At 37.8% G+C, this 15,163-nt stretch overlaps 1 protein-coding gene across 1 annotated transcript in view; it reads left to right on the top strand.

The window, feature by feature from the left end:
- The window catches only part of MYO10 (myosin X), a 164,557-nt gene extending 152,890 nt beyond the window's left edge, over window positions 1-11,667 (top strand). The window contains exons 34-41 of the mRNA XM_063298762.1: window positions 261-384; window positions 1,099-1,396; window positions 1,905-2,112; window positions 3,607-3,743; window positions 5,583-5,703; window positions 7,890-8,345; window positions 9,898-10,089; window positions 10,492-11,667. Of these exons, the coding sequence (XP_063154832.1) occupies window positions 261-384; window positions 1,099-1,396; window positions 1,905-2,112; window positions 3,607-3,743; window positions 5,583-5,703; window positions 7,890-8,345; window positions 9,898-10,089; window positions 10,492-10,602 (1,647 nt within the window). The 3' untranslated portion in view covers window positions 10,603-11,667. The remainder of the gene's footprint in view (window positions 1-260; window positions 385-1,098; window positions 1,397-1,904; window positions 2,113-3,606; window positions 3,744-5,582; window positions 5,704-7,889; window positions 8,346-9,897; window positions 10,090-10,491) is intronic.
- The last annotated feature ends 3,496 nt before the right edge of the window (window positions 11,668-15,163 follow it).

Genomic DNA, 15,163 nt, shown 5'->3' with positions numbered 1-15,163 from the left:
AGAACATTTTGTAATTGTGTGTGTTGTGTGTGTATGTATTTGTACACTGCCACTTGAGATATAAAAAGCAAGATACTAATTTCACAATAAGACATGGGTTCTAGGTCAGAATTTAAATACAGGTCAGTTTTTTCTGGCAAGTATTTTCCCCTTCAGTATTTTTAAATAACTTGGTTTACTACTGATCTTTCATGGGGATTTAAAATTGTATTATTTCTTACCCCACCACTGTTGGTAATCTTTTTCACACATTTACACAGGAGAATTGCCTGAACCCTGAAGTTGTTGAACAGATCTATAAGAGGAACCCAATTCTTCGTTATACACAACATCCACTGCATTCTCCACTATTACCACTTCCTTATGGAGACATCAATCTGAATTGTAAGTTCTGATTAGGAAGTCTTTGAAAAATATGCAAGGCTCTTCTTACCGCACAAACTGGCTTCTGAATAAGCATCTCTGCCACGGACACTCTCAAGAGGTCCTGTTCATTTGCACAGCCCCTCAATAAGGTCTCTTCTGTAATCGTGTTATCAGCATGATGCTATGTTTGAACAGCGCAGGTAGGTAGAGAGTATTTTACCTAAGCTCAGTTCAGTGATTCTTTTATTTATTTTCCGGGTTATTTTGCCTCTTCTCTCATACTTCCCATTTCTAGGCAGGAATAGTGACATTCAACTAGGAGAAAGATAATATTTAGTATCCAACTATTTGGAAGATGTTTCATTCATAATCCTCACAAAGAAAGATTTTGGCTGCATTCAGGAAATCTGAGGTCATAAAATAGCTAAGGACTTGACTTTGGAAAAGTTGTTGTTCCTAGAAAGGGATAAATTAGTTTTGGAATTATGGCCAGGACCACTCAAGATTCAACTCCAAAGAAGAAAAACCATGTAATGATTTTTAAGAAGGTATTTCTTTGCAAAATGTATTGTTTAGTGAAGAAATAACTCTTACATTCTTACAATTTATTAAGAAAGTTGAATTTCTGTCATTGCTGAGTTTGAATGTTATGGTCTGTGTCATGCTTCCCTTGAAATAACTTATTTGATCTCTGGTCAATTGAAGGTACACTTGCATGTTTCCTTTTTCTAGTGCTAAAAGACAAAGGTTACACAACTCTCCAGGATGAAGCTATCAAGATATTTAATTCTCTGCAGCAACTGGAGTCTGTACCAGATCCCATTCCCATTATTCAGGGCATACTCCAAACAGGACATGATTTACGGCCCCTGCGTGATGAATTGTACTGTCAGCTCATCAAACAGACCTGCAAAGTGCCTAATCCAGGGAGCCTTGGCAATCTGTATTGCTGGCAGATCCTCACTTGCATGAGCTGCATGTTTTTGCCAAGCCGTAGTATTCTCAAATACTTGAAATTCCATCTTAAAAGGTAAGTAGAACTAGGACAATAAAGATTTGGTGGTTTGGAGGTGTCTTTGGTGGGGATAAAGCTTTGTTTCTACACCAGTATCTATAACAACTGGCATACAAGTCCTTTCGGAATAAATAAATATGGAGAATTATTCTGAATGCAACTGTATCTTTATATTGAATATATGGCTTGCCTCTAAGTTTATCTTCCATATCTGGGTAGGGCAGGGGCAGATATACTCAAGTACCCCAGTGAAAAATAAAAAAGGATGGCAATGCAAGTAAGGTCTACTATGCCTTGTTGGCCCAACTAGGGTACGCAGGAAACAAACCCAAAGCAGGAGACTTCAAACCTATGGAAGCTTGGAGGAAGTACAAGAGACTGCTATGGGAGCAGCCTGCTCTTAGGAAGCCTTAAGAAAGATGCTATGTTGTAGAAAGGAGTGGCCAGCAGCACCAGAGCACAAAGCACATGGGAAGAGAGATTAAAAACAACAAGGAAATAAAGTTCAATATTTCTCCCACAGGGTCCATGACCAGCTCCCAGGCACAGAAATGGCAAGGTATGCCTTGTTCATTTATGAATCCCTTAAAAAGACCAAAGGCAGAGAATTTGTGCCATCCCGGGATGAAATTGAAGCTTTGATCAACAGACAAGAGATGGCATCTACTGTCTATTGTCATGGAGGGGGCTCCTGTAAAATCACGATTAACTCTCATACCACTGCTGGCGAGGTGAGAAGTTTCTGAAATGGAGGAAGGGTTTGATAATGACTAACTTTAGAGACCCACATCCTATAATAGTGGGCATTCATGAATATACAAAAATGTACTGATACATGACAAGGTCTCCTTGTGAAATAGAAAAAAATATGTTTCATTTCTAGTCACTTTGAGAATAGGTGTAACTTCCTAATATGTATCTTTGGATTACAAAAGTAATATGGAATAATACAGTTTGAGTTTGACCTAGATTGAGTAATTTACTAATGAGTAAATAGGTTGTCCATCTTTTTATAAAGTATATAATGTTTTTAAGAACGAATGTACAATGGGATGTTTGTGTCTTGCTTATCTTTCATTATAAACACATTAACCATTTGATTTATATCAGCTTCTAACTCACAGAGCAGGACTAAATAATACAAATATGAAGAATAATTAGATAGCAAAAATAGTTTAAAAACTGAGAAACTAATTGTATTTGCTTTTCTATATATCATATCATATCATATCATATATCATATCATATCATATGCCTCATGTGGCTCAGAGTGGTAGGCGGCAGTATTGCAAATGAAAATTCTCCCCATGACCTGAGTTCAATCCCAGCGGAAGCTGGATTCTCGGGTAGCAGGCTCAGGTCGACTCAGCCTTCCATCCTTCCCAGGTCAGCAAAATGAGTCCCCAGCTTGCTGGGGAAGGGGACAACTGGGGAAGGCAATGGCAAACCACCCCGCTATAGTCTGCCAAGAAAATGTCACAAAAGCGGCATCCCTCCAAAGGGTCAGACATGACTCGGTGCTTGCACAGGGGACCTTTCACCTTTTTTCATATTCTACTCTACTCTACTCGGCTTATGATTATACTGCACACTGAATAATTTTAGTGGAACAACTATATGTATGATTTTTTTTTTTACAAATTATCTTGTATTAATTCTTATACTAGTATTTTAGTATACAAATTCAGAACATTCTTGAGAAGAAAAAGTAAATGTGGAATCTGATTTTGTGTAAGTAAAGGTAAAGGTTTCCCTTGACGTAAAGTCCAGTCGAGTCCGACTCTAGGGGGCGGTGCTCATCTCCGTTTCTAAGCCTTGGAGCCGGCGTTGTCCATAGGACACTTCCAGGTCATGTGGCCAGCATGACTCACGGAACGCCGTTACCTTCCCACCGAAGCGGTACCAATTAATCTACTCACATTTGCATGTTTTCGAACTGCTTGGTGTGCAGGAGCTGGGACGAGCAACGGGAGCTCACCCCGCCGCGCGGTTTCGAACCGCTGACCTTCCGATCGACAGCTCAGCGGTTTAACCCTTTTGTGTAACTGTTAGCAATTGTCCATATACTTGCCAATTAAAAATTGTAAATTTTATATCACAAAGTTTGGTTGAGAAAGAACCAGCTGCAAACCTGATCTGAAATGTCAACATTGAAATTGTTAAAAAGGAAAAAAAATAAGATCACTGTTTGCATTGTCTCATTGTTTTTAAATTTTCTTCACTAGGTTGTTGAAAAATTAATTCGAGGTTTGGGCATGGAAGACAGCAGAAATATGTTTGCCTTGTTTGAATACGATGGAATTACAGATAAAGCCATTGAAAGTAGAACTGTTGTGGCCGATGTCTTGGCAAAATTTGAAAAGTAAGTGTGTTTCTGCTAATAAGCAACTAAAATCTCTCCCAGCAGCTTTCTGAATTTCCCTTACTTGTGTCGATAATATCCCCAATCCTCCACTCCCCCCGAAAATGCCTGTCCAAAAATTTTCTTCTCATACCTTCGCATTAGCATGCCTCATTTGGATTTTGTCTGTTTTAGAATTGTCTTTGGGGGGGGATGTGGTCCTACAAGTTGTATATCTATACAAGCACAATCAAGACATCATAGAACTGAACATTTTATCTGCTGATTACATTCCCACTGTTGTCCCTAATATTGGAGCAAATCTAGTTACTGCAAAAAGAGCAAGCTTTAGAAAAACAATGTTAGTTTTATACTAGATTGATGGGCCATTCAGACCTTAAGATTTTAATGCCTTCAATATGCATTTCTTTTCTCTTGAGCTTTTAGGTATTAATTCAACTTTGTACAGATTCGGAAGATTTGCTTTAAATCTTGTGCAAGTACAGCACTTCTCTGCAATTCATTAAAGTACCCAACTTTTTTCAGGCTTCCACATGAACCTGAAAAACAGTGACAAAATTTTAAGAGTTGTAGTAACTTTAATAAGTGGATTCCTTAAACCAGTTGCATCTTTTTTTGAGGTTCACACAGAAGCCAAAGACATGTTGAGCTGTTTAAATGAACAACAAAGAAGTATTGCATTCATGCCATGTACAAAACATCTCTGTAAAAGCATTTTTTGAAGCATACACAGCTCTTTTTTATCTTCTTCAAAATGGAAGAAACCTTGTATGCAGAAAAATTGCCTTCACGCACACTAATATTATATGTAAGCTTTTATTGTTTTATTAAGTTGTGCTTGAATGTAATGATAAACCAGAATTGTTTAGAATTATGGCTTGCTGCTATGAGCAGCCTGTTTATACATCTTGTCCAATTATCTATCTTAGATTTTCACACAGGTCAATCAGCAAAAGCTTCCTCTTATATCTGAACCCAGCTATAGCTTATTGTTACTTTGATAAACCAGTATTAAAAATAAACGTCCAGCTCTAGTGTTAGACTCTGGCTGACTAAGGGAACAATAAACTAGAAATCTGATGTGGCCATATTAGAAAGCCCTTGCTTCTTCATTAATTTAATTGTTAGGAGAAACCACATGTAGACTGAAAAGTCTACACCAGCACACTGCTTGAGAATAAGGCAAAATTCTCATCCTGATTTATTGTTATTTTGAAACACAACAATTGACTTGGTAATGTGGATTTAACCAGAGGTCAAGGATGTTTTGATTTTTATTACCTATCTATCCATCCATCCATCCATCCAATTTGTCCCCGCCCATCTCCTCCCATTGGGGGACTTTTAGAGAATAATAAGTCTCTTAAAACAAGTAGTAGTAGTAGTTATTACTGTTATTGATAATCTACAATTAGATTCACAAAGACTGGTGAAAACTTAATAATTCAAGTCCTAACCAAGGACCTAAGAATTATTAAGGTAGTGTCTGAGGATATAAGCAGTTCCAAGCAGGGTATTTTTTTTGTAAAATTAGGGTGTTCAGGTCTGATAAATTCAAAATTTCTAAATATCAAGGGAGTCCTTTAGATATTGCTCCAAGGGCTCCAATCAAAATTGGTATAACAGTGGATTTCTTTTTCCATGAGCATTCAACTTTGATCTGCAAATTCCTGGTATTTTGTAATTTTTTCTGATTGCTTTTCTTCAATCCTAGCATCACCCAGTATAGCAACATCAATGAATCAGACTTTCTTCTTTTCAGTAACTGTTATGTCAGGCATGTTATGAACAAGGTGCCTGTCTGTTTGGATTTTATTGTTGTTGTGGTTGTTGTTCCAGGATTGGTGCCACTTCAGAAGGTGACCATGCAGCATGGAAATTTTACTTCAAACTCTACTGTTTCCTAGACATTGAGCATGTACCAAAAGATAGCGTGGAATTTGCATTTATGTTTGAGCAGGTAAAAAGAGGGTTTTGTTGGAAAGAGGTGTGTGTGTGTTATGTATACACAGCTGCGCACAGAGAGAGATACATATATAGTGCCATTTAGCTCAAATTAGTGGTGGAAAGTACCAAAGAAGCTGTTAGCAAATGATACTTAAATTTGTTTCTTCCCAGATGTTATCTTACAATAAGACAGACTAAGGCAAGTGTCCAGGCATACTACACTGTATGTCATTAAAAGCTTTGGGGAAGAGTGCAGTCAAACTGGGAAGACATCACTATACTGCACCTTATACTATCTAACTCCAACTAAACAATTTGGTACCCTTGAACATTACCTAATTTCAGTAAGGGGCTGGATGTGGGAGAACAAGCTGAAATTAAATCCAGACAAGTCACAGGTATTATTGGTAAGGAGAAAACTCGACTTAGGGATGGAGATAAGACCTATTTGGGATGAGGTTGCACTCCCGTTTAGCTGTCATTGGATTCATAGTTGGCAACTGTGATAAGGAGTAGTTTTGTACAATTGCCACAAGTGCACCAGCTGCTAAGTGCAACTTTAGATTTAGTCCAGCTACTAAGTCCAACTATAATCATTACTAAGACCAACTTTTGAACCTGTTGGACTTAGTAATGATTATACATTTCCTGTCTTGATTACATTCCTTCTTGACTACTGCAAAGTATTTTGTTTGGGACTATCTTTGAAAAATGTCCAACACTGCAGCTAAGTTACTAACTAATGGACAGCTATGCATGCATTGAAACATCTACAGTAGTTGCCAATTCTTAGTAGGCACAATTTAATGTGTTAGTGCTCATCTACAGCCCTAAATGACCCCAAGCCTATCTATCTATTACAAAGTTGTCTGGTCACCTAGATAAGCAAAAGATGCCTCAGGTTCATCTATCTGGAAGAAGAGAGCCTTCCTGTAGCTTCCAAGCTCTAAAATTCCCTCTTCCTAAGAAAGTGTTTTTCTCCCACTCACAGTATAAAAAAAAAATAGTAAAGACACATTTCTTTTACCAAGTTTTTAATTTTACTGATTTAAATGTTATATTACAAAGTTCATATTTTTTGTTTTAAATGTAAGCTGCCTTGAGTGCTTATACAAGTAGGGTTAGGTTGGAGTATAAGCTAATCAATCAGTCTTAACTGATTCACATTACCCTCCAGTGGAATCTGCATCTGCACTCATTGATAAGCGTGTTTATTATAAGAATTACTAGAAGACATTCTATCCCTGCATACTCTTGCTCTTACTGTAATGATAGCCTGCGTATTGAAGAAAATTTCAAAGCTGTCTTCAAAACCAATAGTCGTCACAGCTTGTGGAAATTAATTCTATATAATTTTGCACTGTCATCGATCTTATTTAAAGGCCCATCAGTAAAGTGGGCCCTTAAATACCTCCCATATTGGTTATGACTGTTATTGGGAATTACCAGTAGCTAAAACGGTACTGATTGCCTTTTCTCTTTCTCAAATGTTATTTCCTGTTTACTGGTACTCTAACTTCCTGAGAGTCCTGTTTAAAGTCCGGACTATCTAGCCAATTTGAAAAATGAACGCACACACAGACACACAGAAACAAATACCTTGAGGACTTTTGAGTGAAAACTACTGATCAGTCAATCAATCAAAATACAGGCCTTTTTGCCCCAGGAAGCTTAGATAGTCGTCTGATCTTACAAGCACCAGTTTCTTTGCAGCTATATCTGCAGGTGTTTTAAAATTAAAAAAAAATTGTTTCCTGGAGAAAAGACTGCCTGTCTGCTCTTTAATGGCTCTCACTATTTGAGTATTCATAGGTTTTGCTTAGTAATCTAGCAAGAAACAGCTTGTTCTATAGATTTCTATTTTTTTTTTCTGGAGGAAGAAGCAGAAATGAATATAAATAATATGAATACAGTAACCATTAGAGTACCAGTTTTAAAGGGTCAAAGTCCTTCACATTGCTTATCTTACTGTAATATTTACAACAATCCACTAAATCAGGCATTCCAAATCATAGCTCCAGGCCAAGGGTGGAGCAGGTAGAGGCTGAATAGAATCACCTTATGTATGACCAGTTGTTGAGTTGGTGGCAGGCCCAGTTCGTTTGTCAATCTCTTAGTCACTATTCTGCACAAGAAGATTTAGAATTCAGGATGTTACAACATACATTCCTGAAACAGTATTGTTTTTCTTTTTATTAGGCACACGAAGCAGTGATTCAGGGACATTATCCAGCTCCTGAAGAAACCCTCCAGATCCTTGCTGCCTTGCGACTCCAGTATCTACAAGGGGACTATTCTTCATCCAGGGTTACAGTACCAGAAATGGAAGAGGTCTACCCCTTGCAGAAGCTGAAGTCTCGTGTTGTTCAATCCACTAAAACTTTTACGCCAGCACAGAGGCTTGAGAGGAAGCGGAACAACTTTCTGGAAGGGACTCTGAGGAGGAGTTTCCGGAGCAGTTCTGTTAGCAAGCAGAAGATGGAAGAGGATCAGATGCTGAATATGTGGATTAGGGAGGAGATCTCTGCAGCCAGGACTAATATGATTGATAAATGGAAAAAAATGCAGGGAATGGCTCAAGAACAAGCAATGGCAAAGTACATGAATTTAATTAAGGAATGGCCTGGCTATGGGTCAACACTCTTTGATGTAGAGGTGAGCATGCCAACTTTCTGCCATATACTCATGGGCTATAATTAAATATTACAATGTGTAATAGGCAACACTTAAAATGTCTGTATTATAATTTCTACATTCCATCTTCTCCTGAACTGGTTTGCTAGCACGGACAGGAGAGTTTTAATGAAAAGCTGAGAAAAGGGTAGTAGTAGATTGTAGCAATATTTCATATGAAAGAGAGGAAGGGAGAGAGCATGCCATAGGAAGTAACTATTCTTCTGCTTCGAGGTAACATCAAAGCTTTTGTAACAAGGTGACAGTACAGGTAGTCCTCACTTAACGGCCGTTTAGTGACTGTTTGAAGTTACGACAGCTGTGAAAAAAGTGACCTATGACCTGTCCTTGCACTTATGACTATTGCGGTGTCCCCACAGTCACATAATCTCGATTTGGCCATTTGGCAACTGTCACGCATTTATGATGGTCGCAGCATCCACGGTCACATGATTGCTATTTGCGACCTTCCCAGCTGGCTTCCAACAAGCAAAGTCAGTGGGGAAGCCAGCAGGATGTTGCAAGTTGTGGTCATGGAATGTCTTGCTTAACAACTGCGACTGCAACTGGGACTGCTGGAACTGCTGTTGCTAAGTGGGGGCAGTCGTGATGTTTCGCTTAACAGCCACTTCACTTAATGACAGAGTTGCCAGTTCCAATTAGGGTTAAGTGAGGACTGCCTGTGATCTACACCCACAAGTAAGGAAAGGAACAAAGCTACTGGTGCTTAGACAGCCTTAAAATGGAATAGTTGGGTATCAGTGAAACAGTGTTTTGGGAGTGCATGGCAGCACAATAGCCGTCTGCAACTCTTTAAAGCAATCACATCCTTTCCTGGGATAACACAGCTGCCCTCTGCACTTGATCCTGGGAAAAGATGTGGCTGCTTTAAAGACTAGCACACAAGTGCTATATTCATACCTCTGCACACTCTACATACCTGTTTGGAAATAAATCCAAATCCAATCAATATATACATGCAGCAAGCAGCAACTCAAGATCACTTGTTCACACAGTCATAGCCCATCTTAATCGCCATCTTTCTACACACTTGGTTCAACCATTTTGTGCACTTTTTGTGGATTAACATTGGTATCCAGTTGTTAGGAAGGTTTTAGGCTTAAGAAATCTAACTTTAAAAGGATTTTTTAAAAATATTTTCCAAGCCTGGGATAAGGTGTTTTTAATAAGCAAGTGTTCAAGAGATTTTAATCACACATAATCTTTCTTTACCAATTATTGTGTGGTATATGCATGCTTACATACATACATACATACAGTATATATTACTTCATTCCTTTTTGGAGTAAGCAACATTATGCAAACCTTTGCCAATTAAAAGAATTAGGCAGGTGACTCATTAAACAAACATGTAAGACTATGAGAAAAGAATTGTAAAAGACATACGTTATTTTTCAATACAGAAACTGATAAGGTAATCATTCCAAATTTATTTGGGCAGTTGTAGAAGGGTTCAGCCATCATTTATACTGTTTCTACCATTCATCTTAACATTTTTTTTTCTTTTCCCTAGTGTAAAGGTGGAGGATTTCCTCAAGAGCTTTGGTTGGGTGTAAGTGCAGATGCTGTTTCTGTATACAAGCGTGGAGAGGGCAGACCATTAGAAGTATTTCAGTATGAACATATCCTCTCCTTTGGAGCTCCACTTGCTAATGTGTACAAGATTGTGGTGGATGAGAGAGAACTGCTTTTTGGAACTAGTGAGGTAAGAGAGAATTAGAATTGAACTTGTTAAATCATTTATCCCATTAAAAATGCATACATTCAAGCTGTAAGCATATTGTTCCCCCCTTTGATCAGCATTTTAAGTGCATATTCAATTTCCTCGCTTCTTATAATCCAATAGATTGTGTTTGTCTCGGTGTATCCATTTAAATAAAAATGGATACACCAAGGCTTCTTGTTTTAAAAAATATTAATAGATATAGGTTTCATATTTTTAATAAGAATTCATAACTAAGGGCCAATTTAACAAAAATGTGGTTCAACTTTTCCTGGTCTATATCAGATTGTAGGTGTACAGTCTTATATTTGTACGTTTCACAACAAAGACAGTAAATTAAAATGTGCACTAACCAGTTTTGCTTTGTTGTTATTACCTTGGTAGGTCATTGATATTGCCAAACTGATGAAAGCCTATATCAGCATGATTGTGAAAAAACGTTACAGCACATCTCGATCAGTGAGTAGTCATGGAAGTCAAAGCAGCTCCAGGTGAAGTGAGAGAATCTGCCTTGTTTGGCCTTCACTGTTGGAACATCACTACCAACCTCTTGTTTTCTCCAAAAATGGTGATTGGCACCTTTACCAGGAGAATCTTAATTGAAGTTCAGCAAGCTTAGAACTATAAAGTGCTTGCATATTTCCACGCTAAACTTGTGTGCTTGTGAACATCAATCCATGATTTTTTTTACCTCTAGATAGCATACTATATGCCTTAACATAATACACTGTCTTCTGAGCAGTAAGAAGTGCCTTAAAATGTTTAAACCCATCTGCATTGACCTATGCTATATTAGCAGAGGGGTTGGTTGTGTATCTGAATAAACCACTTGGGATAGTAAAGAGAATGTAATGCAGCCATTTGCACTACCTGGCTGGTTCATTCATGAGGAAGGAGAGAAGATTCTTTTGTTGGAATGCTGCAGGCAGCTTTCTTCACGGACTGTGCTGGCAATGTTGTATTCTCCCCCTCTCCCACATCCTTTCATGTGTGTGCATGGATACAATTCAGGTCAATTCTGCTAACTTTATTCCATGTTTTCACAACCTTTTAAAATTAAAAGGGAATAATAATGTGCAATGGTGTAAACAGTCTTTCTGTATATTTTAATAATTCAGAGCTATAATTGTCCCAATGGTAGAGTGTCTTTATTAGACTAGTTTTATTTACAAATTTGGAGATTTTTCATAGTAATTTTTGTACTTTCTTTCAGAGATATTTTTCACCCTTTGTTACATATATATGTAACACATCTATGTTTCTGTAACTGCTGTATTTAACTCATGTAGTTGAAAGAAATTGCATTTATAGACTGCCCTTAATATGGAAATGTTATTATCAGCAAAATATTCAATCGTCTTCAGTCTATAAAGCTGTTTTTAAAAATAGTAAACGTTTATTTTAAAAGCACGGATTTCATGGAATTTTTGTTTGTCAGGTTTACAGTTTTACTAATTGCAAAACGTTCTGTAAAAGAAACCTGATTTGATGTCAGGTTGAGGAAGCTAAGACATAGATTCTACATATGATTAAATGAAGAAATAATTCTTGACCATCCTCTAGTCATAGTGACTTGCAACATTCTGTAATTTAGTAATTTAGGCCTAGCAGGTTTTTTTAAAGCTTCAGTTTCATATCCTGTTGTTCCACAGTAGACTGTGCCCAAAGTGATTTACAATAAATATTAACGCATCTTATACAAATTCAAATAGGACAAAATCCTCAAGACAGTAACAGTATTGCAGTGAAATGATACAAACCACACAAACCATAAACAACTATTTCTCTACTTGATGAATCTCATCAGTTGGAGAAATTGAGGAATTGCTTTCTGTTGAGATCTAAATGGGAAAACTTCTCTGCATTGTTCATTCTTTGGACTATGAAAGTTACTTGTTTCAGCAGTCAGTATATCTCAACCAGATCACTGAATGTCGCCCAACTGGTGCCTGTATCTGACACCTCAGTAATTGATACAATCGTTAGCAGTGGAGTCAGCAGTTTTTTTTATTTGCTTTTACTCTGTTCTGTAACTACTGTTCTCTAGGTAATACACTAAATAGAATACAAAATTCAACAGTAGTAGATAAAACCAAGCTAAAAAAGTACAGCACCCAAGTTAAAGACAGCAACAGTGATGTAGTAGTATAACAGTACATAAATCACAATAAAAACCTCAGCAAAATAGTATGAATGTACATATAGTACTACACAAATTTTTTCATGCTTGAGGAAATAAGGTGCTGAAGGGACTATAGTACAGTTGTAATCGAAATTATTCAACCCCCACTGAAAATCAGGTTGTCGAAATGTACAGACTTTCAGCTGTTTGCAATGAACAAATCAAGCAAAAGCAACACAATGAATGCTTCAAGTGGTGTCCCCAATGTCAACTGAAAATGCAACTTAAGACTTCTCCAGTCTCAAAATTATTCAACCCCCTAAACAGAATCTGTCACAACAGCACACATACAGTATGCAAAACAGGTGTTGTCTCAAGGACACCTGAAGCAACTAATCAAGGGCTTCGTTAGTTGCACCAGGTGTGCTTGAGCTGGAACACATGAAATACCTGAAGTGGCTAGGGGTTTGCTGAGTGTCACGCTTGACTGCATGTTAGAAATACAGTATGGCTAAGTCAAAAGAATGGTCCACAAAGGTAAGAGAAGAGATCATCGCCCTTTACAAACAAGGAACAGGATACAAAAAGATAGCGAAGGCACTGAATGTTCCTAGAGACACCGCCGGAAGCATAGTTTGCAAGTTCAGAGTTAAAGGAACAGTGGTTACACTACCTGGACAGGGCAGAAAAAGGAAGCAGTCAACAGGCCGTTGCTCATGAAGAATGGGCTAAGATTCCTCACAAACGCTGCCAGAAGCTGGTGTCTGGCTATGCATCTCATTTGCAGCAGGTCATAACAGCAAAAGGGTGCTCTCCTAAGTACTGAAGATGCTTGACATGAAGGGGTTGAATAATTCTGAGACTAGAAAAGTCATAAGTTGCATTTTCAGTTGAATTTGGGGACACCAATTGAAGCAGTCGTGTTGAGCTACTTCAATTGCTTTTGTTTGATTTGTTCATTGCAAACTGCTGAAAGTCTACATTTTGACAACCTGATTTGCATTGGGGTTGAATAATTTCAATTACAACTGTACATGCCCTCCCAAGTCTTTACACGAAGTGCTCCATAAACATCACCAATAAGATTGTCTCTCTCGTGCCTCCCTTTATAAACAGGAAAGAAAGAGGAAAAAGTATTGGTGTTATAGCAGCCTCTGTCAGCTGAACGTTACAGGCTAGGTCCCCCTTTTCAGCTTTGGGGAAAATTACTAGGACGTCTTACTTTGGAGGGGGGAAACCCTAGGAATAAATTCCCCGTTTTATTTTTCCAGCATTGGCACAGCTTAAGAGCTGATAAAGGGAATACCTTGCATCTTATCATCCTGGCCCTGTTGAAGGGAATTTTATTTCCCTAGAAATCTTGTAGGGAAGGGCATTTCTCAAAGCACCAAAGTCTTTGGGGGGAGCCGCTTTCAGGGACAGAACAAGGGCACAATCCACTTCACCTGATGAAAAGAGGCAGAATCTAGAAATCCTGAAAACAACGTAAATAAATCCAGAAGACAAACTATTAACAAGCAGCCAGTTTTCTTTTCCTGGACAAGTTGCCTGAGCTGGTGATGGCTGATCAGATCCAGGTACTCTTGAATGAAATTTCTTTTCTAGACCCATTTCAGTCAAGATTTAGCCCTTTACTGGAAGACATAGGAAGAATATGATTCTGTTGGTTCATCTGGACCTCTCAGGTAATGTTCAATACTATGAATCATGGTATTCATCAGGAGACGCTGCTAGTTACAGGAAAAACAATTTGAATGTACTTGGAGTGCCATACTCAGATAGTGCTGGGAGATTTTTGCTTAACTTCATGGTATTCTGCTCAATTTCATGGCATTTCTGCAGTGTTCTGTTTTATCCCACATACCTTTAACATCTACATGAATCAAATGACAGATTTAGAGGTGCTTATAACACACAGCTCTTGCACCTTTTCACTGGATCCACTTGAGGCAAGTGCTAAATTAATGACAAATTACAGCAATGGTCTTTTTTTTATTAACAAAACTATTTGTTTCTGGAAAAACAATGCAAAAAATAGCCCAAGAATAGCCCCACTAATACACTGCAAGCCCTGCTGCAATCTAGTCAAGAAGTCACCAGGGTGGTTTAAATGATACTCAAAATTTTTCCCTTAGTGATATAGCCTAGCCTAGCCATCTAATAGTGTTGAGTAACTGCCACTATTCTCCCATAATTGTAATTATGCATATTAAACTGCTTGTAATCCTGGGCTCAGATTCTAGAATTTTCTGTGGGGTTGAGAAAAAGATCATCTTAAGATCATCATTAAGATGATCATGATTATGGAAGGACACTGTACTTGGAGAGAGATCCGCATTCTCGGGCGCACTCTGAAATGTTTTCATTCTGATAACCATTTAATTGCTACTTTAATTGGTAGTACTGGAACAGAAAGGTTATAATTTTTCATGCTTACTGGAAATGACTTATTTTTAAATGGGTGGTGCCCAAGAAAGTTCCACCATCATCTTCTCATTTAAGTCAACAGTTTGGACAGTAACTGAGAAAGATATGATGACCATTCTTAAGATGAGAGGAGATACCCAGGTTATTAAGGATACATTTAGCAGAATACTACATTGGAACACATCTGAAATAGATGATGTATTTCTGGTGACATAGTACTTCCAATACCAGAGGCATAAACCAAATACTAGGAACGTGAGCAGAATACTACCGTGCTTATGCCCTCTTTGGAGACTTCCAATACATACCTGGATGGGTGCGTAACAGAACACATGTATGAACCCATCTTTGGAAGAAGCTGACTGTCAACATTAATAAGCAATACAACTACATTTTTTAGGACAACATAAAATTTACAAAACAGTACAATCTTAATTTTAATGCAGTAACTTATCACACAATTAACAATTATATTCATAGTTTTTAATAAAATTTACAGGTTTTAAA

This window comes from Candoia aspera, chromosome 3 (assembly GCF_035149785.1).
Source record: "Candoia aspera isolate rCanAsp1 chromosome 3, rCanAsp1.hap2, whole genome shotgun sequence".
In the NCBI taxonomy this organism is placed as follows: Eukaryota; Metazoa; Chordata; class Lepidosauria; order Squamata; family Boidae; genus Candoia; species Candoia aspera.
This window is presented reverse-complemented; position numbering and strand designations above follow the sequence as displayed.